The sequence below is a fragment of the Pseudopodoces humilis genome, chromosome 1 (genome assembly GCF_049639895.1).
Source record: "Pseudopodoces humilis isolate 2021_Gansu_Grassland_sample_001 chromosome 1, ASM4963989v1, whole genome shotgun sequence".
NCBI classification, from domain to species: Eukaryota; Metazoa; Chordata; class Aves; order Passeriformes; family Paridae; genus Pseudopodoces; species Pseudopodoces humilis.
The window spans coordinates 55,037,885-55,061,276 of record NC_142200.1 but is presented as its reverse complement, the minus strand read 5'-3'; the positions used below and the strand labels follow the sequence as shown (position 1 = coordinate 55,061,276).

The 23,392-nt window shown below is 34.5% G+C and overlaps 1 protein-coding gene across 2 annotated transcripts in view; it reads right to left on the bottom strand.

The window, feature by feature from the left end:
* Positions 1-23,392, bottom strand: part of CCDC102B (coiled-coil domain containing 102B) — a 136,990-nt gene that overhangs the window by 73,978 nt on the left and 39,620 nt on the right. The window contains exon 5 of one of the 2 annotated variants that reach the window (XM_088066168.1): positions 21,294-21,398. The exons of the other annotated variant lie outside the window; for it this stretch is intronic. Within the exon in view, the coding sequence (XP_087922294.1) occupies positions 21,294-21,398 (105 nt within the window). The remainder of the gene's footprint in view (positions 1-21,293; positions 21,399-23,392) is intronic. 2 annotated transcript variants of the gene reach the window in all.

Below are 23,392 nucleotides of genomic sequence, written 5' to 3'. Positions count from 1 at the left end.
AGAGGACATAAATAACTGTCAGTTTATTGAATCAAAAAAAATTCTTGAATTTTAATGAATTGGAAAGAGAAACTGGGGAAAGAAATTGCAATTCCTACAACCGTTCTGAACAGAAATGGCACAAAAAAGCAATTCAGAGATAACTTTTACACCTCATAGTGCATATACACTGAAATTACATCCTTAGTTTCTTATTTTTTCTCATATTTGTCTCTTAAAAACAGTAATTATTGCTCAAAGGTTTGCATCTATTCAAATCCATAGGAATACAGCCAAAATTAGTAGGCAAGACTTCTTCCTAAGCATTTTCCTTTGTTTATTTTCCATATTTATCAATGAGCACTCTTAAATTTTCAAGACAAACTTGTTCTTTTGACTTTTTTCTCTAACCTCAGTCACAGTAAATTCCTTTTCAAGCAGTATCTTTGCAATATCTTAGAAAATGAATTATCTGTGGCCAGATGAACCTTTGCTTGTACTCCCAAGTCAATTACTTTCTCTTATGGGTATCAGCTGAACCACTTCACAGCTTTTATCGGTCACTGTGTGATCAGACTCTGCTGGGATGTATTATAAATAGTTAACTATGGGTTTAAACAAGCTGCCTTCAAAAGAATCCATGGACCTTGGGCTATTCAATTATAGAGATTTACAGTACTGCAGCAAAATTTTTTTAAGACCCCATGTTCCTCAGGCAGCAGAATTCTGAGAAACAGGAGTGTGGGACAAGGTACATAAACACAACTAAATGCTAGTACACTCTGAAAGAAAGCGTTTTAGACCAAAGGGAGAGATAATTTTTTGTTTGTTTTGTTATTAGGTGGGAGCTGGAAAAGCAAAATGTGAGAAAGGCAAGCTGTTCCACTGAAGCTGTTTAGTTTCATAATATACCTCTGGAGACATCACTTTCCGCCACTCTCCTTGAATGAAAAGTTAAGAAAGGAAAAATGGTCATTGAGTAAGGCTGTATATTGCATATTCTAAAGAACAGGAGCATGGATAAGTACATAGGGTTCCTTCTGGTATTATATATTGAGTTACATCTTACTTTCAATTGTTCAAAGATTAAATGTTTATTAGTCTTTTTCTCCCAAACACTTTTAATATATTGACAGCAAATATGATGTCTGATGCAACTTGATTTGGGACATTTCATAGTTTCTTGGAAGAGACCTTTAACATCATCAAATCCAACCCAGCTAAATACAATAAAAATTATAGTGTATCTTTGCTACAGTTACCTGTAAGAGGATCAACAAGTAGCTTTTCAACTAATTTAACTGATCAGCCCTAAAAGCAGAACCACCACCACACCCCGCCCCCAAAACCATACTAAAAAACCCTAAGCCAAACAAAAGATAAAACCCCAAATTTAAAAATCCACACAGTAAAGGGTGTCTACATGGAATATATTTCAAATTTTCCACTGAGAATGTGGTGGTGATGCCAGGCCATGTAGTGATTTGACCTTACTCATGGAAGGCCACAGAATTTCCATTAACTTGGCAGTGCAACATCTCATGTCTTGTCTTGACCACTATTGAGTTTAGCAATGTGAATATGATTTATGGCAAAGGTCTGACAAATCAATAAAGCTGATAAGTAGCAAACATTACCCCTATTTGTTACACTGGGGTTGGAGGAGTCCATCACAGAATGTAAAGTAATAATTGCTAACTGCCTTCACAAAGGGGCAAACACAGTTTAGGTAGCAATCAACAAACAGAAGTCAAACATTGGCAGGGTGTTTGAAAACATTTAAAAAATAAAAATAAAAATCCCATGACAGACTCAAATCTGAGACGAAAACAAATAGTCACCACCAATCATAAAATTCTTCATTTAAAAAAATCAGGACAGATAGCTTCCTGTAATCCTCGCCCTTACTCCATCCCTCCTGAGGATGTGTAACAACCTAAAACACTGGGCTGACATCAGAAAGATGAGCAAAATATCAGAGAAGTGGAAAATTGAGTCATTTATGTACCACAAATTTAACAGTATTTATACTTAAGTTTTTCTTTATCACGTAGATATTTCAGTCTGTAAATATCAGTGTAATTGTAACTGAGATAGTAACTACCTATTTGGATTACACAATTAGACTTTAATTAGACTAACCTTAATTTCTATTGGTATTATAACATAATCCAAAGTGTGGATGTACTTCCTGAATTTGTACCAAATTCATATGATCCTCCTAATTTCAAGATATCCTCATTATGAACTCCTTTAATTATTTTATATTTTCTTTCTTTGTCTTAGTCTGCTACTGTAACCACTCCACAGCATTAATCAATCACTCAAAAAGAAGAAGCAACAGATCAGGAACAACTTCAAAGTTTACTATGCTTAAAACAATGCTAATAAACTATGATTTATTCACAGTAGTGAAGTCCAAATCCTAAACAGAGTGATAGATAATTTTCAATGAAGAATACGATTGAACAGCATTTAATTAATGGTTTCCTCTCTAATGCCTATTACTATGCTAGTAAAATAAAAACCAAAAAGGATGGGGTTTTTGAAGAGACTACTTAATTTCTTATACTGCTTCTAATCCCTCTAAGATGAAAAAGAAAATCAGAGAACCCAGAAAAATGCATATGAAGCATTTATTGCTGTGGCTCAAGAAGTAAATGAAGTTTGAAAATTAATGTCTTCACTGGTTTAAACATAAATATCCATTTATGGTGCACAAACAAACAAACAAAAAACCAACATTTTTTCTTTCTTTACTTTTGATGGATATTCTATTATTAAGCTAATAATTTGGCAAATGGACCGATACTACAGACCTAACCAGATGCTTTCTGCTTTATTCCAGTTTTCTGATCTTGAGATGTGAAAAATAATTTTGCACACCTACAGAAAACTGCATTACATGACAACTGCATGTCCCTCAAAACACAGGAAGAGATGGGGTTTAATGCCTTGCCAGAACTGTTAAGACAAAAAAAGCCCATGAAGTGTTTTGAATGCTCTTGATACATAGTGAAGTATCAACTGAAATAACAGAGATGAATTCTACTGGCATTTCATAGAATCTCTTTATGTTGATGGTAGACAGACAAAGAATAAAAATATTTTAAAGAAAAATCTAAAATACCACAAAAAGACAATAATTGGCAGTGTTTTTCTTTTTTTCTTCTTAATCCTGACATCAGAAGAAACAATCTTACTTCTAGACATAAGTTCCTGAAAGGAAATGCTGACATTGCAATTAAGACAGAACTATGGCAAACAAAGAAGGAATCATGTTGTAAATGTGAATCTTCAAATATGGTCAAGTAATTAGAGACAACGATAATTTAAAAAAGACAAATCACAGAGGAATTGTTAAAGAGGAAGGAAACCAATTAAAAGCAAGCCAAGGAGCTCGTATTAAATTATATTGTAAATTCTGTCTTTACCACTCTCAAGTTCGTTAGACTTTCAAAATACAAAATTCAGACAGAAAACAAAAAATCTGTAATTTTTACTAAAAAGTAAAAAAAGCTGAAAGTAAAATTTCAGCTCCCTTTCCCTCCTCCCACCCTCAGTATCAGGCTCATTTAATCAGTATTTACAACTTTTGTTGTGCTATATTCTGAACATAAAATACTGAAGTGACAATGGAGATGCCCCACATAATTATTTATTAGGAGCACGGAATTTTTGGTGTGGTGGAAAAGGGTTCTTGGATGAATCAGGAACCCCATGATAGAATTACTCTTCTAATAGATTAAAATAAATATGTCAAATGAATATGCATTTTACTATTTAAATAGTAATAAATTGGTTTACTAGTCCCCGTTTCCTTTAGCTTGCCCTTACTAAGACTGATTCAACTAGAATTATTATACTAGCTATTTTCTAATGCAATCTTGCTCAAATCACAAAATTTCTCATGTTACTAAAACACAGTCATGATATTACCACAAACACCATAGATACAGACCAAGAAAATATATATTTTTTGCCTCTGTATCATATTGCAATGGAATGATAGTAACAGAATCTCACAGTATTATGCAGTGATCCTTAGCTACACAGAGAGATGGTACTTTTACGCCTAGGTATTATTACTTTGTTCTTTTAACCATATGTTATGTACAAAAAAAGAGCAGATGGAACATTTATTTTTTAATAAAGATGGGTACAGGAATCCTGGTCCACCTCCAGATTATAGCTAAAAGGTGTTTTAAAGGCTGTGAATCTATATCTGACAAAACTATTAGAAGAAAATGTCCAATTAGAAATGCATAATGATAGTGTTTCTATTAGTATAATTAAATAAGTATATGTCATTCACATAGTTTAGTTTCATCCACTCTTTCTGTTTATTGTCTACATTCTATCAACATAAAGAAGTAAAATAAATTATTGAAAGAAATGCTTCAGACAGACAAATGATGTCTCTTTTTAAGCAAAGTAATACAGCATTAAATCATCCTTAGAAAAGAGATCAGTGTAACCTGAAGGAATCTTTCATAGCTGTACTTATTTTATTGGGATAGAGTTGATTTTCTCCATAGCAGCTCCTACAATGCTGTATTTTGAATTACTGAACAAAGCAGTGTTGGAACATGAGATGTTTCAGCTATTGCTGAGCAGTACCTACACAAAATCCCAGCCTTTTCTGCTTGTGTTGCCTTGACAGTGAGGGGACTGGGGATGGGCAAGAGGCTATGAGGGGATGCAGCTCAGACAGCTGAACCCAAGTGGACAGAGATATCCCGTACCATGCTGTGCTCAGCATGTAAAGCTGGAGGAAGAAGAAGAGACAGCAGGGCATTCAGAGAAGGAAAGTTACATAGCAAAACTCTGGTTTTGTTACCATTTACCTTTCTCAGGTAGACATATTGCCCTAGTGCTCAGCAATATGTACAGATGTCCTACTTAGCAAATAAGTACAACAAATCATAATTTCCAAGTCAGCTCTATTGAGTATGATGTGCACAGATGATAGGAGCACATTCAGGGTAGGCAATATATTTTTCTCACGTCAAATTTACAGTGTGAGGTCAAACCAACAATGCAGAGCACTGCAGTGTGACTTCTGCTTTTCCCAAAATCAGGGCTCAAGTCTAATGAAGCAGATCTGCATAATGGACCTGCCATGGATCCTCAGATTTTCGGTTAGGAAGTTTTGTAATCAATTCAAGATTTGTATTTTGAACAAGACCACTACCAAACCTCTATGAACAAGACCTCTGAATGCCACTTGAATATAATTTCTGTGGGTGGGAGAGAGAAGAGATATGAACACCTTAACTTAAAACCTCACTGTGTTTTTTGGTTGCTTGTTTTTTATTGTACCCTTGTACTACATCTTGAGATGGGTGCTATCACACTGACAAGACCATGTTTTTCCAGTAACAGTCCTTCTGTAAATACAGTCCTTCATATGTCATCATATGTATTTAATGCATACATTAATCTAGCTCAGTTTACCAATTCCACACAGCTGCTGTATATTTAATACATATGGACAAGTCAAAAGCCACATTGCCATCTAGATTATCTTGCTGACTTGCGTAAGAAATTTCATACAGTTGTCCTAAATACATATTAGCATGTCATGTTAACACAATATATTCTTATTAAGCTTTTGTTTCCAAAATAAACTTTTCTCTCTTGCTGATCCACGGGTGAGTTTTTTGTGAACAACAGATCTCTGCAGTAACCACGTGGAAATGCTACCTGGCACAAAGGGTTAAAAAAACCATAAATTTTGATTATGTTCCTAAAAGCTATTGAGTTAGTACAGTGTGGTGGAGAGAATTCACAATAAGTAATTTTCAGAGCACATCCAAAGCCACGGTAATGTTTCTATTTCTGATCTTGAAAAGAAAGTATGTAGCACTATTCTTCCCTCAGATCACCCGGAAGGTAACTCTAATATGTGAGCTATGAGAACTGTAAGGCATTTTTGACAAGTCTCCTGAGCAATTTATCTGAGGACTATTCTAAAGCAGCATAATTTTCCTGTCAACATTTGCTGGTGTCATCACGTGACTTATGCCTGGTTTTGCAGCAGGGGTGAAAAGTAAGAGGACACAATACATAGAAAAAGTGAAAAAGTTTAAAGATGAAACTATCACAGCATTCTTCTTGGCTTGTGAGGACAATGCATAGAAAGATAGTACCATATCATAAAAATCTGGATTTAGAACTTTGGATATGCTTTCCACTATTTCCCATATGTTTCTCAAATCAAAAATTCCTCTTTGTCCAATCTAACAAGGCCTAATTTTTCCCTTCTCAGTGGGAATTGTTCAAACATTAAGATGCTGCTCAACCATTTCCTACCATGTTAATGGCATGCTTTCTACCATATATATAAATAGAAATCAATGATGTTGAGAGGCAAAAAAAAGTAGATCTGCTTAAAAATATGTTGGGTTTTTTTTTAAATCATTTAAATATTAAAGACTCAAAATAAGAAACAGACTATACAACTGCATAATTTCAACAACAAAAATTTTGAGTGAAAGGTTATATTTACCTTGGGATGTATTAGAAAAGGCCACCATATCATGGGTGACATTTCTAAATATCAATTTAGCTGATCTTATGAAACAGCACCTCTTTCTCTGCAGCCAAACTGAACAAATACTCCAGTACAAGTTCCTTAGCCCAGCAGCACTGTTTAAAAATAAGAAAAATACAAATTCATATCTTTTGTCCACAGTTCAAAGGTAGATAGGAAATACTGCAGCCTACATGCACATCCAAGCTGGACTGTATCAGCCTGCTTTTACTAGTCCAAATCCACAGCTCAGTGGCTTATACATGGACAGCTCATAATTTAAGATACTGAATATCTTAATTTATAATAATTATTGTGTTAAAAGAAAAATACATCAGGTAGGCAAGAGATCACAGCAGGTAGACAAGTGATTGCATAGTATCTATTTTAGTGTTCATAAATAGCATCTGTAAAGACTTCTGATTCTCTTATGCTGATTTACTGCTTGAAGGTTTAAGAAGGTTGAGTTCACATCGATGTACCTGAGTTTTGGAATATTCCATGAACTGAATGGTCCACAATTTACCTATTATTCTCTACCACTACAAAACATTCTTGGTTCTATTTCTATTACTAGTGTAAAACCAAACTATATTTTCTGTACTGGTCTGTATTGGGACTAGTGTCATTTAATATATTCATGAATGACAAAGATGAAGGAATTGAGTTCACTCTCAGCAAATTTGCAGATGACACCAAGCTGAGCAGTGCAGTTAACCCACCTGAAGGTCGAGATGCCATCCAGAGGGACCTGGACAAGCTCCAATGCAAATGTCAGGAGATTTCACGAGACCAAGCGCAAGGGCTGTACCTGGGTCAGGACAACCCCTGGCATCAACACAGGCTGGGAGATGAACAGATTGAGAACAGCTCTGCCAGGAAGGACTTGGGGGTGCTGGTGGATGAGAGGCTGGATGTGACCCAGCCATGTGTGTTTGGAGCCCAGAAAGCCAGAAGTGTCCTGGGCTGCATCCAAAGCAGCATGGGCAGCACAGCAAGGGAGGTAATTCTGTCCATCTGCTCTGCTCTGGTGAGACCCCACCTGGAACTCTGCATCCAGCTCTGTATGAGAAAGTACCTGCTGGAGTAAGTCCAGAGGAGGCCAAGTTAATTAGAGGAAAGGAGCACCTCTCCCATTTCTCCCATGAGGAAAAGCTGGGAGGATTGTGTTTCTTTGACCTGGAAAAAAGGTGGCTTTAGGGTGACCTAACTGTAACCTTCCAATACCTGAAGGGAGCCTACAAGAAAAATGGAGAGGGCACTTTACAAGGCTGTCTAGTGACAGGGAAGGAGGGAATGGCTTCAAACTGAAAGAGGGCAGGTTTAGATTAGATATTATAAAGAAAGCCTTTACTGTGGCAGTGATGAGCCACTGGAACAGGTTGCCCAGAGAAGTAGTGGAGGTCCCATCCCTGGAAGTGTTCAAAGGCAGGGCAGATGGAGCTCTAATGGTCTATTGGAAATTGCCTCTGCACATGGCAGTGGGGTTGGAACTAAATAATCTTTAAGATCCCTTCTACCATAAACATTCTGTGATTCTCTAATTCTATTATTCCATATAAATTATCCGAGTGTATGTACATAGCTGTGTTTTTTACCACAGCTAAATTTTTTTTAAAAAAAATTAAATTAAAATTAAATTAAAATTTTAAATTTCAAATTCATATCAACATTTTAGGTTAAAAAAAAGAAAAAAACAGCCCTAAAATTTGTTCCCTCCTTTTCTCACCCCTCTTCAGATAAGTTATTTTTACCTTTTATGCAGGAACCCTATTTCTAACCCTAAAGAAGTTTATTTAAAATACAATGTACATTTACAATACACCAGCTAACAACTCTTTTCTCATAAAAGAGCCCAAAGTGTAATGTGCTTTCAATCCAAAAAAAATTCCAATCATTTTTAGGGCTGTGTGATTTTAAAGGATAATTCCATTTTCTTCTTCTTGGCTCAAAACAAGCCTCAAATAAGTAAAAATTTTTTCTGTGTCTAGTTTTGTATGACCATTTATAGAAATAATGACAAGTGATCCTAACATAATTAATTTCATTTTTATATCCTTTTCAGGACAGAGAAAAGACAAGGTCCTGTATTTGAACATTTAATAATTTAAAGAATATACAAAGAACAAGTGAAGGTTTGCAAGATTGAACACCAATATTTTTAAAAACTCCTTTTCAAAAATCACATTGCTTTGATTATAGATATTTTAGGTCTTTATTTATCAATTGATTCTATTTTATCTTTTCAGTATGTGAACACATATTTATAATGGACAAAACACAAATGCATAGTATAAATATAGCTATTCATAAAATTATAGAAAATTATATAGAACATACTTTATCATTCCAAAATATTGTATGCAAGTTAGGGAATCATGTCCAAGATTTCAGAGCCAAATCATGTTTTCATTATAAAGAAAAAACCAGAGTTTTTATTCTTTTTTCCATATGAGCAATAAGAATTTGAAACTATTTCTAGACATTTCTCCTCATAAACTCCAGTTTTCACAACTTGTGTTTGATTGGCATATGACCTTCAGCATTCCAAAGTGTAAAACTTCTGCTTCATGCACACAATCCTGATTGGTTCTTATGAAATTTAATATCCTGAGGCATTTGATTTAACATTTCTGTGTGAGTTGCATCCACTGTTCAGTGAAATTAACTTATCTGCATTTAGAAGCTAGTAAGCACCACACACTTGGAAAAGTCTCCTTGAAAACCTCTTGTGACTTGTCATCATGTATTTGGGTCACTAGTAAAAAATTCTTTATAAATAAGTTACAGGCTAAATTTCATGACCTGAAACATTTCAGAAAAATAAGCACTTGGAAGAAAATAATTTGTTCTTGGATAAGAACTAACTAATATAGTGAAAAAAATTATTAGAAATTCAAAAAATATCTCAGTTAGTAACAGAATACTAAATTGTAGTCACGATGGTATAGGGCATATAATTTCTTTAATATTTCTATCTTCCTATTTCAGGGAATACATACATTCATCAAAAAAAAAAAACCCATAAACATTCAAGGCTTTGTATTATCTTTACTATCCTTCATTTTTCAGAGTGAGCACTGCAGTTTTTTACCATTATTGAAGCTTTTATTACATCTTGATGGAAACAAACTGAACAGTTTATAAGCTACAAATCTTTTGTGAAGTGTTGTGAAAACAGAAAAGGGTCAAATCTAGTTTCGTTGAGAATTAAAAAATTAAAATATGTCTCATTATTTTAGTCTAGGACCTTATGTTTTTTCTCTTTATAGCACACTTTCTGATTTTTTTTTAATTTTTGGAGTCAATATTTTCTAAATCATAAAGATTATTTTTGTATATAAAATGAAATAATTTATTTATTAGACTTAAGAAGTCCCAGTAAGGTCAATGGAAATAAAGTTTACTCTCAGCACAGCCATCAGTTTCTGAAACAAACAGAAACATCAATAGCTTGCTTCACCTAATCAATGCAGACAGATTGATTTTTCAGAAGGCAGACTATTATATATGTCTGAGTACCATGACCTTTCAGATTTTTCCAACAATATTCTTCATGTAAATTGATCTGCCTTATACCATGGGAGCCAGGGATGCAGAACTGCCAAAAGCATTCACTTCCACCTAGTTAGCTGGAAATATTACTTCTCACGAAAAAGCACTTTCTTCAGTCATGGTGCATCGTATGATGAGTTGTAAATGTCTAAGACAATTCAAAACTGCAGATACCTTTACACCTAGTAATCATAAAACCACAAGAGTGTGAATGTAGAGTAATTGATTTAAACTTATCAGTTCTAGGCCATTAGATTTGGTAAAAGGTATTTCCACTCAACTATACAGGAGCCCATTATAGTCATTTCCAGTTGAAGGTCAGCAATCACCTTCAACATGACATAAAAGTTATTAATTGATTAGTTTACCAGAACAATAAATAACCATAAAACCATAACAAAAAACCCAAAACACATATGAAAACAAACAAAAACCCCACCAAAATAAAGCAAACAAACTCACAAAACAAAAACACAATAAAAAAAAATAAAAACTAACTCACATTTAGTCAATCTGAACAGAAGAAACTTAATATTTTGGTGAATTAGGGTGGGCTGAAACTAATCCTGTTCAACAGTTTTATAGCCTCTTAGCCAAGTTTTAATTCAGATACAGACATTTGATACTAAGTGATGGATGGTGGGGGTCTAAGGGCAGAGATTTGGCTTCCTGGGCTTTGGGCCAATTTAGAGGCAGTATAGCTGAGGGCATGCCCCTGCTCCCCTTTTAGAAAGGACCTTAAATAAAGCTTGGACAAAATGCTCAGCTGGAAACCAAAAGTAAGTGCTGCTCAGCTCCTGGCTTTGCTTCCCTTGGGGAATGGGTGCCTCTCTGACATATTGGGGTAGAGGTTCACATACAGTTTTGATGCTGACACCAAAATAAGAGAAGCACAACATAAGAGGAATTCTGGATTCTAAATACTTACAGCCATTACATGCCCATACAACACTGTCAGAAAAAGCAGTCTCCATAGACTAATCTCTTGCAAAATTACAGGGACCTCTTGCAAACTCTTAGAGAGAAAAATGTTTTCTAATTTGTAAGGGTGTCTACATCCTGCTTAAGCAAGGTGTACAACAGTGTATTAAGTATAGTATACTATCTGGTACTAAGGAAATTGCATCTTCCAACATGGTTGCAACTCATTTGCATTACACATTTGGTAATGTGAAAATAAATGCCCTTGGTAGATGTATGGCTGGAAGTAAGAAATGTAAGTAGTAAGAAGTAAAAAATGTCTGGATACCATTTATTATGATATTTATGAGTTCCTGCTGAATGACTTCACGATTGATATTTCTGCTTGTACATAATAGGTAAAATAATGTTGAAGATTATTTATTTTCCTTTGAAATTATATGTGAACACAGATTGAGAATGTCTTGAAATTGTTTTTTAACATATTCACTTCCAAATATAATTAAACAAAAATACTAGAAATATGTTATCCCCTTACCAAATACACAAAAAGGATTTTCTTTCACAATGTTTTGGCAATAAGAAGTGCAGTTTTAGACTACAATAAAAGAACAGCTTTAGCATCATCAAGTAAAAATAAAATTCTGGTTAAAACATCTTAAAAAGAAAAGAAAAAGAAAAAAAGAACAGGAAAAAAGGATTTTGCCTTTAGGTAGAGAAACAGCTTTGGTTATCTTATATAAATAATTATTTTCCCTCATCACAAATTTTCTGGAACAGAGAAAGACAGAGAGGTCAATATTCCTAAACTGAGAAAAGCAAAGCATATGGGAAGGAATGAGGTCAGACAAGAGGTGTTCAGATGCATAGGTAAAGTATTTATGCTATTAGAAGACTACATGTCGCCAATGTGCACAAATAAGTGCTGTTTTTAAGAAACTGAATCTTGACAAAATTACCTTAAATAATAACAAAATAAAAGCTGTTATTTCTGTTCTCTTCTTTGGCACAGGACTAAATTTTGATGAAATTCTTAAGCCTCAAAGTATTGTGCTCTTTTTTTTCTATTTTTTTTTTTTAATAAGGTCTAATGAAGAAATACCAGACTATTTCCAGTTAGGCTTTGATTACTCTTACTTAGATTGTTTAAAGAATTGAAATTTCCAAATGTCAAAAATGTTCAAATCCACGAGTACGCATTTTTAAGAGATACTGCTGAGGAACAATTCCTTTTGTTTTTTTTCCAAGACTGTTGAAAGATGTCCCAAATTGAAGGTTGAATTAGCCTCTTTTTATCTCTTGTTTAAATTTTTTCTTAAAAAGTAATTTGAACAGAATATCCTGAGTTAGAAGTCCCTCACAAAGATAAGTCCAACTCCTTTTCCTGCAACAAGTGAATTTGAAAGTCTGCTACTTCAAAGAAGGTGAAATTTAATCAGAGGTATTTTAAAATATTCAGTGATGGTAGCAAGTACCTTGCCAACTGAGATAAGCTTTCAGTTATTTCATACAGAACCAAAATTTCTATATAATTGAAAAGATTAATCACTGATTACTCAGATTTGACAGGCTGAATTCAAAGGAATGAAATTTGAACAGAGCATTGACACACTTGGACGCAGATTTTCCTCTTTGCCAAATGACAACTTAAACATGAGACATAAGGGAAAAAAATGAATAAAATTCCTGACCTTCTATCAACAGCAATTATGTTAAGAAAATACTTTAGGAATTAATAAAATGGGGAAAAAAAGATAATTGAAGGTTGGAATTCTATCTTATTACAGATTTTAGGAACAATCTGAAAACATGTTCAAGTCTGAGAATAGAAAAGAAAAAAGTTAAATCAGTTTCCCATACATATATTCTGGGGTAGGGTCTACAGTGGTTATTTCATAAGGGAACTAGATAAAATATTATATCACATGAATAATGTAACTATCTTTTTACAAGGGGAAAAATAGATCCTAAAATCTGGCAGTATTTTAAAAAAGATAACTAAAAATGCTCAAATAGGATATGAGGAACAACTTTCAGAAATTATGAAAGCTATTATTAATCATTTTTCTAACAAATCAACAGCAAGAAACCTCATAGTCTATTGACATTTCTGTAAACAATGTCAAAAACTAAGGAAACAAGAAAGCCACTTGAGTTTCCTCTGTATTCACATGGGAGAAGCATGGAAATAATTCTGTGCTCGTATTTTTTATATATATATATATAGATAGATATAGATAGGTAGATAGATAGATAGATAGATAGATAGATAGATAGATAGATAGATATTGAGATATATATATATATATAGATTCCATCAGAGGATCTGTCTCAAACTTAACACTGTCTTAAATCAAAGAGATAAAATGGGTAATTAGAAAGTCCTGGAACTTTAATGTCTGGAACCAGACATTAAAAAATTCAAAAAGCCTGGAAAACAGTTAACACAAGGACAATTTTAAAATCCTTCAAGAGGGTACAAAAAAGCTCAGAAAGAACTAATATTGACATTCTTAATTGCAAATAAGATGAGGCATGGACAAATATGATTTATTGAAGAAGAATAAAAACAATTTTTATTCAAAAAAATCTTAGGTCTTACTAACTTATGCCAGTTTTCTGAATGAGTCAATAAATTGACTCCGTTAGATCAGAGGTCTAGGCAGGACTTCAAATGGCATTTAACAAAGGTCTTCTACAGTGATTCTTAGAGAAACTTAGTTGACACAGAAAAAGGCTCTTCCATACTGAAATACCTGGTTACTAAATTAGGAAACAATAAGTAAGAAGGGAAAGAAGAGAGGAATAATTCAGCAGTTTCCATGGTGTTGGAAGATCATGTCAATGATGGTGTGAAGAAAGAGGGAACTGAATTAATTTTCTCTTTCAGTATCATGGAAATGTAAAAGTAGATGTAAAGCAAATAGTGGAAATGTTTTACTAATGTGCAGCTAAAATTATAATTTTTCATGGCAGGGCATTGTGGATGTTAAAAATTTACATGTGTTCAAAAATAATTTAAAAAAAACTACTAAAAAATATTCAGTAAGAAGCATTAGAGTTGAAAAACTCTGATCTCATTCTGGAAAATACTAAGACATGAATTGTTAAGAAGCCATGACAGTTCTCTGAGAGAGAATTCCTGTGCTGCTTTTAGTAAGTATTCTAAACATACATAAAACATTTTTGGTCAATCTCAGAAATGAGATATAGGACTGGATGAAATTTTATTCTGATGGCATGCAAATACTCTCATGCTACTCTGCAAAAATAAAACAGGCAACAAGCTTCTTTAAAGCAAGCTTTCCCAATTGACTGGAAAAACAAGGATGGAGGTGGTGCAATACAGTTGGGAAACTACAGAACAATACTAAATATGTATATTTAAGTGAAATAAAGACACTGTTTTAAGAAGGAAGAATACAGTATTGAATAGCTAATTGTACACATGCATCAAAAAAACTTATAGATTTTCTGTTTTCCATCATCATGATAAAACATGTAATTGAAAAATATTCGTAAGATCTTTGAAAAATGTGTCATTACAATTTACAGGCCCACTCAAGAAGTTAGAAAACAGGTGATAAAATAATAAAATTAAATGAAAAATTTGAAGCATACTAATGTTCTTAAAGTTATACCACTAGTCAGATGCAAATGAGAGATCAATTTTTAAATCTGTCCTTGGACTTTCAGCTTTTCTTGTCAGGAATTCGTAACCAAAAATATTTTTGAAACTGGGAACAAATTGGTGAGAAAAGTACAGTGCTGAGTGTTGATCTATATCAGCTTGTATTCCAGTAATTTTTTCCCTTTCTTTTATTAAACATCAACATAATTTTCTAGAGGAAACATATTTGTAAAACTCTTATTTTTATTAGTTTTAGCTCTACAATTTAATCAATTTTCTAAGGAATTTAAATGAGAATTTCACCAGAAAGTAATTAGAAAACAAACATATAAAAACAACTGTACTCTATGTTGTAATTCTGACAAAATATATTGTGTTTTAGAAATCCATTAGGGGAGCAAGTTGTGCAGCCTGTACTGTTTTATCATTGCAACAACCAGCCCCAGTGTTTTTTGTTGAAACAAATATATTTCTCCACTGGATGAACAGTGCTAGATGAACATCAAAGGGCGTAACAATATTACCATAATTACATCTCCTCTCATGTTTTTTCTGATGAAGAGTAAAAAATATATAAAAAACTTAGTCTAAGAGATCCATGACACATAACCAGCAATGAAACACATGGTAATTAATATAAACCCTTAGTATTTAAATTCCTCTCTTATCATCTAGGCAAATTATAAAACTCCTCCTCTGTACTGTGGTGCCCTCTCAAAACACATCTGGCACTCCCCAGGCATTCAGAGAGCGTGCAGACAGATCACTGCACACTCTCTGAATGTGCTCACTGTTGACAAGGAAGCAGTTTGCAACTCCTTTTGCATTTGGCCCTACTCACACCCCTAATTCAGCACAGCAGAAGTTTTTAAACAGAACAGAGCAGTAAATGTTGAGCCTCACACACAAACACAGATTTTTTTCCTGCTCCCATGGCCCTTAATCCACATGTGGCATTAGGCCATCCCAAAAACTGTCAGTGCTCCAGCCATATCCACTCTCTCAGGGCTTAGGGACTGTTAATACCTGAAGCAGAACTTCCCACATGGTTTCCTTTCGAAAGAATTAATGTGCACAAAATCACTCTGAATTAAAGCAATACCAATTCAAGTGGGGATGATGAAAGAATTTGCCTTAAAGCCACAATATGTATTTTAACCAAAATGTAAAGGTATGTTTATGCAGCTATATCAGTTTTCATCTTATCTTGCTCCATTTAGTTTTCTTGACCACTTCTTAAATTTGATTTCTCAACTCTACTTGCAAAAACTGTTCTAATTAATAACTTGTGATATGTTTCTGTGGAGCTCAGATTAATATGGCTGTTTTTCATCAAATGTGTGCTACTGTAGTGGTCTAACCTTTATTAAAAAACATCTGGAAATGAGTATTGCTGTGTTATAACATCTTCTTTAGAGATGTGCAGACAGGATTTTTATTTTGGAATTTTTGTTAATTTGATTTTTCTAAATATTAAAAAAAAAAAAGAGAACATTAGAACTTTGATTTCTTATTCAACTAAAAAGATATGTTTAGGGAGCATCAATTTAGTATTATAGCCTTTAGTAGTTTTATTATTTTTTAGTTAAAGTAAGGAAGAATGTCACTCACATTGTACCTACTCCTACACCAAAACTTCGTATCCATAAAAATTAGAGTTTACACAGTGTTACTGTTAGGAAGGAGGACTTCATGACGACAGAAGACTAATTATTTTCTGCATAGAAGCAAACCATCATCAAATACCTCATATAATTAGGAAGAAATACCCCTTTCACTTTTACTAAGGGAGGAAAGGAGAGGGTCTAAGGGAAAGGAGACAGTGGATAATGTTCCTGTATTTTAGAAATACAAAGAAAACCAATCTCATTGAAGTTGCATCATAAAAAGTAACTTTTGCCTGCGAAACGTGAGGAACACACCCACCTCTGACACTATGATGGGATGACCTTGGCTGAATTCCAGATTCCCACCCAGCTGCTCTCTCACATCTCTCCTCCACAGGACAGGAGTGGAAAGGGAAATAGAAGGTTTCGTGAATTCAGATTTATCTCATAAGAATAAATAAATTTGACAAGGGGAAAATTAAATATATTATCAGTTAAAAATAGAGTAGGATGGTTAAAACCAGACAAAACTAAAATCATCCTCCTTCTCACCCTTCCTCTCAGGCTCAACATCGCTTCTTTACTCATTTTCTCCACTACCTCTTCCCTCTATGCACAGAAGGGCAATGTCAAAATATGGATCAATCTCCAAAATCCTCCACAGCTTCTCTCTGCTTCCCCTTCCTCCTCATGCTGTTCCCCTGTATCAGAGTGAGGAGTGTCACTCCCATGGGATACGATCCTTCATGAACTGCTCAAGCATGGCTTCTTCCTGCAGGGCATAGTTCTTCAAGAATTGGTTGAGGATGGGAGCTTTCCATGCAGTTAAGTCTTTTAGGAACAGATTGTTCCAGAGTGGGTCCCGCAGGGTCTGAGATTCCTGCCAGGAGCCTGCTCCTGCATGTGCTCTCACAGGCTGCACTTTCTTTCAGAGCAAATCCACTTGCTCCAGCATAGGGTCATCCATGGGCAGTAAGATGGCCATTTGCTCCACCATGGACCTCAATGGGCTGCAGGGACACAGCTGCCTCACCTTGCTCTGCACCATGGGCTGCAGAGGAATCCGTGCTCTGGCTCCCAGAGCACCTCCTCCCCTTCCTGCATCACTGACCTGGGTGTCTGCAGGGTTGTTTCCCTCACACTGGCTCAGCTGTGGCCAGTGGTTTTCTTTTGGAGCCAGTTGGAGCTGCTTGTGTTTGGTATGGGGAAGCTCCTAGGCTCTTCTAACAAAGCCCATGGATGTACAGATTTTTATTTTTTTTTTGCTAACAACACGATAACCTTATCTTACTACAGAGAGAAATCAAACTTAAAATAAAAAAGTAGTTTATGCATCCACAAGCTCTACAGTTCAATATTCAGGTCCACTACAAAACATATTCCATTATTTAATATTTCATAGCCAGTTGTTTACCATAATCATTTGAGATAATACAAAAGGAGAGTTACTATTCCTCAAAATTAATTTATAAATTTGTTTCAAGTTCACAGATGAAAGAGAAAATATTTTTCTATAAACATCATGTTTTGGGTATTTACAGCATCAACAAGGTGTTTTTTTCTTCGTGTTATAACTTCCTAGATGAACAAGTTAGGTCCATTTAATATTTGTTACCATGATATTAGTCAAATAATACATCTATTAATTTAAATGGTATTTTCCATTTCAAGAAGTACGATCAGTAAAACTGCACAGTAACAATGTCTGATCTCAATTGTTTCATCAATTCTGCTCATCTTGTACAACAGAAGTTAACCTTTTAAAAATTGCACATGGAAATATTTTAAACCAACATACTCCCAGCTAAGAATAATATTAAGGATTCATGCTTTTTGAAATACATAATTAATATTAAATTTTATGTTCAGAACTTCAATCTACGTGGTTTACTACTAGTATGAGTGGCAAGAGATTGCACAAATTCTATGTCCTATGGAGGTATGTATACATATTAAAGAGAAAGATAGCTCTCAACATGAAATCATTTAGACAAAGCATGTAAGGATTTAATTTTTGTGTATTAATACCATGTTTTTAATGCTACTAAAACTGTTACTAAACAAAAAATGGTGCCATTATTTGCCTATATCCTCTACAAGTATGAATCAGCTATATATATAAATTAAAAACACTGAATGTTGTTTTAAACTACAATGGATGCTCCAAATAATCTCACAAATACAGGTTTTGGAAAAAGTAAGATACTAGGCAAATGTGTTTACTTGGGATTCATGCTGTAAAAAATTACCTGTATATCTTGTGTCTACTTGCTAAATAAAGCTATAATCATTCAGATCAAGATGCACAAAGACCTTTAAATATTTTTTTTTTGCTGACCTAAATATCTAACCATCACCCACATTAAAGAAGTTGTTATTTTTTACTCCTCTAACCCTGCATATAATGTTATTTTATTTGAAGTTGAAATAAAAGGGTTTTGAACCAGAAGTCAAAGTAATTGTTTTCAGGTTTTTTATAGTATTAGGGAAAATCAGAAATAGTCTGAGAATTTAGTAAGGCTCAACAGTGACATTAGGATGTGTCTACAAAGGAGTAGACAGGTTCTATCTAAATTGCGTTAGGCTGGAATCCTTGAAAAATTAACTATTTTCTTAGCACCTGTTTTGAATTTAATGGCAGCTGCAAGGTTAAAAAATATGCCAGCTAACCACTACCTTCTCCAGATATGGCTGACCAGGTCTCCACTGCTATGACTGACTTTGAGATAACTCATTGAAAGAGTAATTTTTTTCATAAGATTGTTTCCATACTTTTTCCAGCTGTGAAGGGTCCATTTTCTCATTAAGGGTTTGCCACAACACTTCAATCCTGTTAATCTTTAATTTTACTCATCTTGTCAATGAGTGTTTGATGTCACAGAAGACTGTTTTTGGTGGTACCACTGCAGCCAGAGGCCAGGAGCCCTGGACATGCTTAGGATACTGTGGCAGACTCCAGCAAGGAGATCTGGCTGGAAATGCTGCTGAAGACTACAAGACAGCTCAGCCTTGGGGTGGAGGCACCACAGGGCATGGCTCCCAGCCTAATATGGAGAGACACAGCATGTGCTCAATTCATAGCTCTGGAGGCAAACTGCTCCCATCAAGGTCCTGCTGTCTCCTTCCTGAGGGTGGGGCAGGCAGAGGCAATAACCTCGCCTGTAGATGGTATTTTGTTAAGCTGAAAGAAGGGGCCAACAAGAACCTTGTGAAATTAAGCAATGACAAAGTCCTACACCTGGGAAGGAAGTCCCTTTCAATGACAGGGTGATGTTTTTATCTGAAGCAGCTGTTGCTTAGAGACTGGCTAGGCAATCAGTCTGCTGGTGGTGTTCATCGCTTCTTCATCACGGTTTTTTTTTCCCCCCTTCTTTTCCCTTCTCCCCCTTTCCAGTTATTAATCTGTCTTTCTCTCAATCCACAGGTTTTTTTCTCAATTTTGCCCCTCCAATTCTGTCCCCCAGCCCATTCCTGGTGAGTGAATGAGGCTAGGTGGGAGCTTAACTGCCAGCTGGGGTCAAGCCATCACAAACCTGCTGCCCAGAGTAGGATGGATGTTCTTGAGACCTCACTGACAAAACCTTGAATAACTCAGTCTGATTTCGGAATTGATCTTGCTTTGAGCAGGAGGTAGGACTGAAGATCTCATGAGGTCCATTCCAGTCGGACTTATCCTGTGATTCCACATTTTGCAGTTAGTGTAAATCAGATATAGGGTTGCTTTATTAAAGGAGAGAGCTGATACTAACAGAGAGTGTTGATCACAGATATCTAATAGTCCATGCAACTAATTATTTTTTAAAAGAAAAACCAAACCAACAATAAACAAGCCAGCACAGACATATAAGCAAAAGAGATTTGTCATATAGTAATATGCCTGAGCATATGAGAATGAGTCTCCTGTCCTTCTGTCCATATCTCCAACCTCAAGTTACTTGCATTACAAATAAATCAAGAAAATACAGAAGTGATATGTATGTGTTATCATAAATAGTAGTAAAGAAAAGTTAAAACCCATTGTTATGTAAGATAGGTTAGAAAGGTAGCCTTATTTGCATGAGCTTCCATTTGCTATTTGTCATGATGGAAACAGAAAAATCTTATGATCACATTTAACAGCAGACATCAAGAATAAAACCTCTCTCTGAGTCTTTCCCAAGAGAAATTACTAGTTACTAAACCCTAAATCTAGTTACTTAGAATGTCATTATTCAACAGCAAATGCACGTAAATTAGATAAAAATATTTGTTATTTAGGCAAATGAAGAAAAGTTACTGTTTCCCACTACGCAACTCGTAGCATGGGATATGTACATTTAGTGATTGGTTGGTTGGTGGATTTGGGGGCCTTTTTGTTTTCTCTTTTTTATACTTTCAGAATCTCAGTGAAAGTGGGAGCCTTCTGGAATACTGTTAATTAACAGCACAGAAAACTATAAAATAAAGGCTAAGAGTCTCTTAATAAATTATCAAGTCATTTTTAGCAGTAAAATAAATGAACAGATCCTTGGAGAAACAAACAAAAAAAAAAAGAATGGGCACTTCCTTCAGTTCTCCTAAGAAGAGATTTGATGTTCAACAAGACATAGAAATTATTTCTCAGGTTTTTTTTTTGCTTTGATTTTCATCAGGACTCAGTAGCTCACAAAGCTTCCTTAACCTCTTCTGTTCCTCCTAATCCTCACTTTTGCTTATTATTCTTGTTATACTTGCAATTTCTCCCTGCTTCTTTTAAAAACGAACAGGTATTATTTTCTCTTTCTGTACCTAACAAAAATTCTAAGTCACTGAGGCCCAATTGTTCAGGTCTGGAATGCAGTAAGGGCTTCTTTGTATTGTATAATCTTTGTTTTAGAGACAATTTTTGACATTTTGAAATAGTAATTTTGGGTGTGAATGCTCCTTAAATAATCCAACTAAGTAATACTACTAAATTAAGTAAAAATAAGCCTATTTTTAACCAAAAACTACTTTGTGCATTTTAATGATCACAACTCAGTTAATTAGTGTTGCTTCATTTTTTTTTTTTTTTTTTTGTCTCCAGAGGTTCCTGGATTTCTTTTACCTGCATTTTTAGTTTTCTGGTCTCTTCTTCCAAACTTTGTTTTTCTGCTTCTAGTCGCTCTCTCTTTCCCCATTCAGAGGCACTCTCGCACTGCATTCTTTCCAGCTAGGAAGGTTGAGGTTAGGAGGAGGAATAACAAAAAAAAAAAAAAAAGAAAGAGGAATAATCTGATTAAAACCCCCTGGTTTTCACTGGGTGAGGCTAATAGCTTCACCTCAGAGTAAGGTGGCCACCTTAGAAAACAGCCCAAGGTGTAAGTTTCACATGTTTCATGAAGTTAAATATTTGAATTTGAAAAGAAAATAACCAAGACAGTAAATTTTTCATCAAATGTACCTTCAAAAAATAAAGCATAGATAATTTTTTTATACAGTAGCTGATAACAAAATACTATTCTTTACCTGCTATTTGTGGAAAGATAGTATTAAAAAAATAATGAAATGTTTTAAATAACACTGAGACTGATTTTGGCTTGACCATGTCAAAGTTCTCTTTTTATTCCTCAAAAGACAAAAAGTCAGCATGTTTTTCTATTCACAATTTAGAAAGATAGAAATAAATGGTCATTAAACTGAAGAGATTTTAAAGTATATCTTCAGTGCTACATACAGTTATCCTCATAATCAGAGGAAAGATTTTTAAGTTTTCATGCTAATCTTTTTCTTGTGGTTATGATTAATAGTCTTAAGGGAAATATTATCTTTTATGGCTAATGCTGTAATCCTATTTTGGCATAACTTTATTAATTTGTTCATCAAACCCACATATAGGGTGAATTAAATATATCAACAAAAAGACAAATTACTAAGTCATATAGAGTAATTATCAAAGAACTAATTTATTTTCAGAGACAACCACATAGTATTTTTTGTCACAGCTGCATTAAATACTTCTTAGACTTCAGATGAAAAAATGGTAAAGTGGATTTATGTTTATAACACAAACCAGGTACTTATCAGGAGTACCTGGAAATGGAACATTTATCAGAAGATTATTATAGGCAAGGACTTACTGTTAACAAGTTGTTATTATTAGCTGGTTCTTAACAGGAGATTAAAAAATATATTAAAAACTATGAAAATAAAAGGTTCCAGTTTTTTGAGGTGAAAAAAATAAGAGAATTGTTAATATATTAAAAAAGGTCAAAATTTTAAGAACTTTTTACAATTTTCCGTTCTGTGAGAACTGAAATCGATTATTTGATAAAAATGGAGACTGAAAACATTGTGAGATACTTCTTCACTGAAGAAACAGTATATCTGTGCCAAGAAGGCTTTAGAAAGAGTCATAGAAGTGTTCTTTTTCAGTTCTGTTGGTTACTTTTATTCTAAAATCCATTTCTGGCAAATAATGGAAAGGTACTGCACGTAGAGCAAAGAGAACGATCTGTTGCAGCATAAGAGAAACATAATTCTGATCCTGTGAATAGTAACAATGTCATTATCTAGCTTAATCAAATTGCAAACGTGTCTGTTCCCACACTGTTTCTGAGTAAATAAAAACAATTAGAAACCAAATAAAGTTAAAGAGGCTCATTCAGATTTTCAGAGGACAGTAAAAGTGATTGTTCCTCTCTGCTCTGTATTGGTGTGGCCTCACCTCTAGCACTGTCTGCAGTCCTGGGCACAGGTCATCAAACAACTACAGAGGCTCCAGAGTGACAGACTGCAAGTTGCTAACTCCAACACACAAGTAACTGTTTGATGCTCACGTGTTCCTAATGTGGTCTTTAAAGTCTATCCACTGAATTTCTGTACAATATTTGGAAATTAAGGAATCACATACCCCTATTTAGCAGCAAATATTTTTTCTTCCCCAGCAAAGTTATGCAAGTTATTTGAACACAGTCCACTGGACTACAATCACAAGCTCCATGTTTTTTCCTAAATAAATATGAAGGCATATTTGTTATTACCAGTATCCATGAAAGTTCCAGAACATGAGAAACCTTGTCTTCTTGCAAAGCACCTGCCAAAATATACCGCTGAAATTCTAAGCCTGAAAGTTCACCTTTTCACAGTGTTGACACTAATCAATACAAATTCCTTTTTGTCAGACATCAGAGAGAAATTACAAAACCATCCAAGGTTGAACTTCAG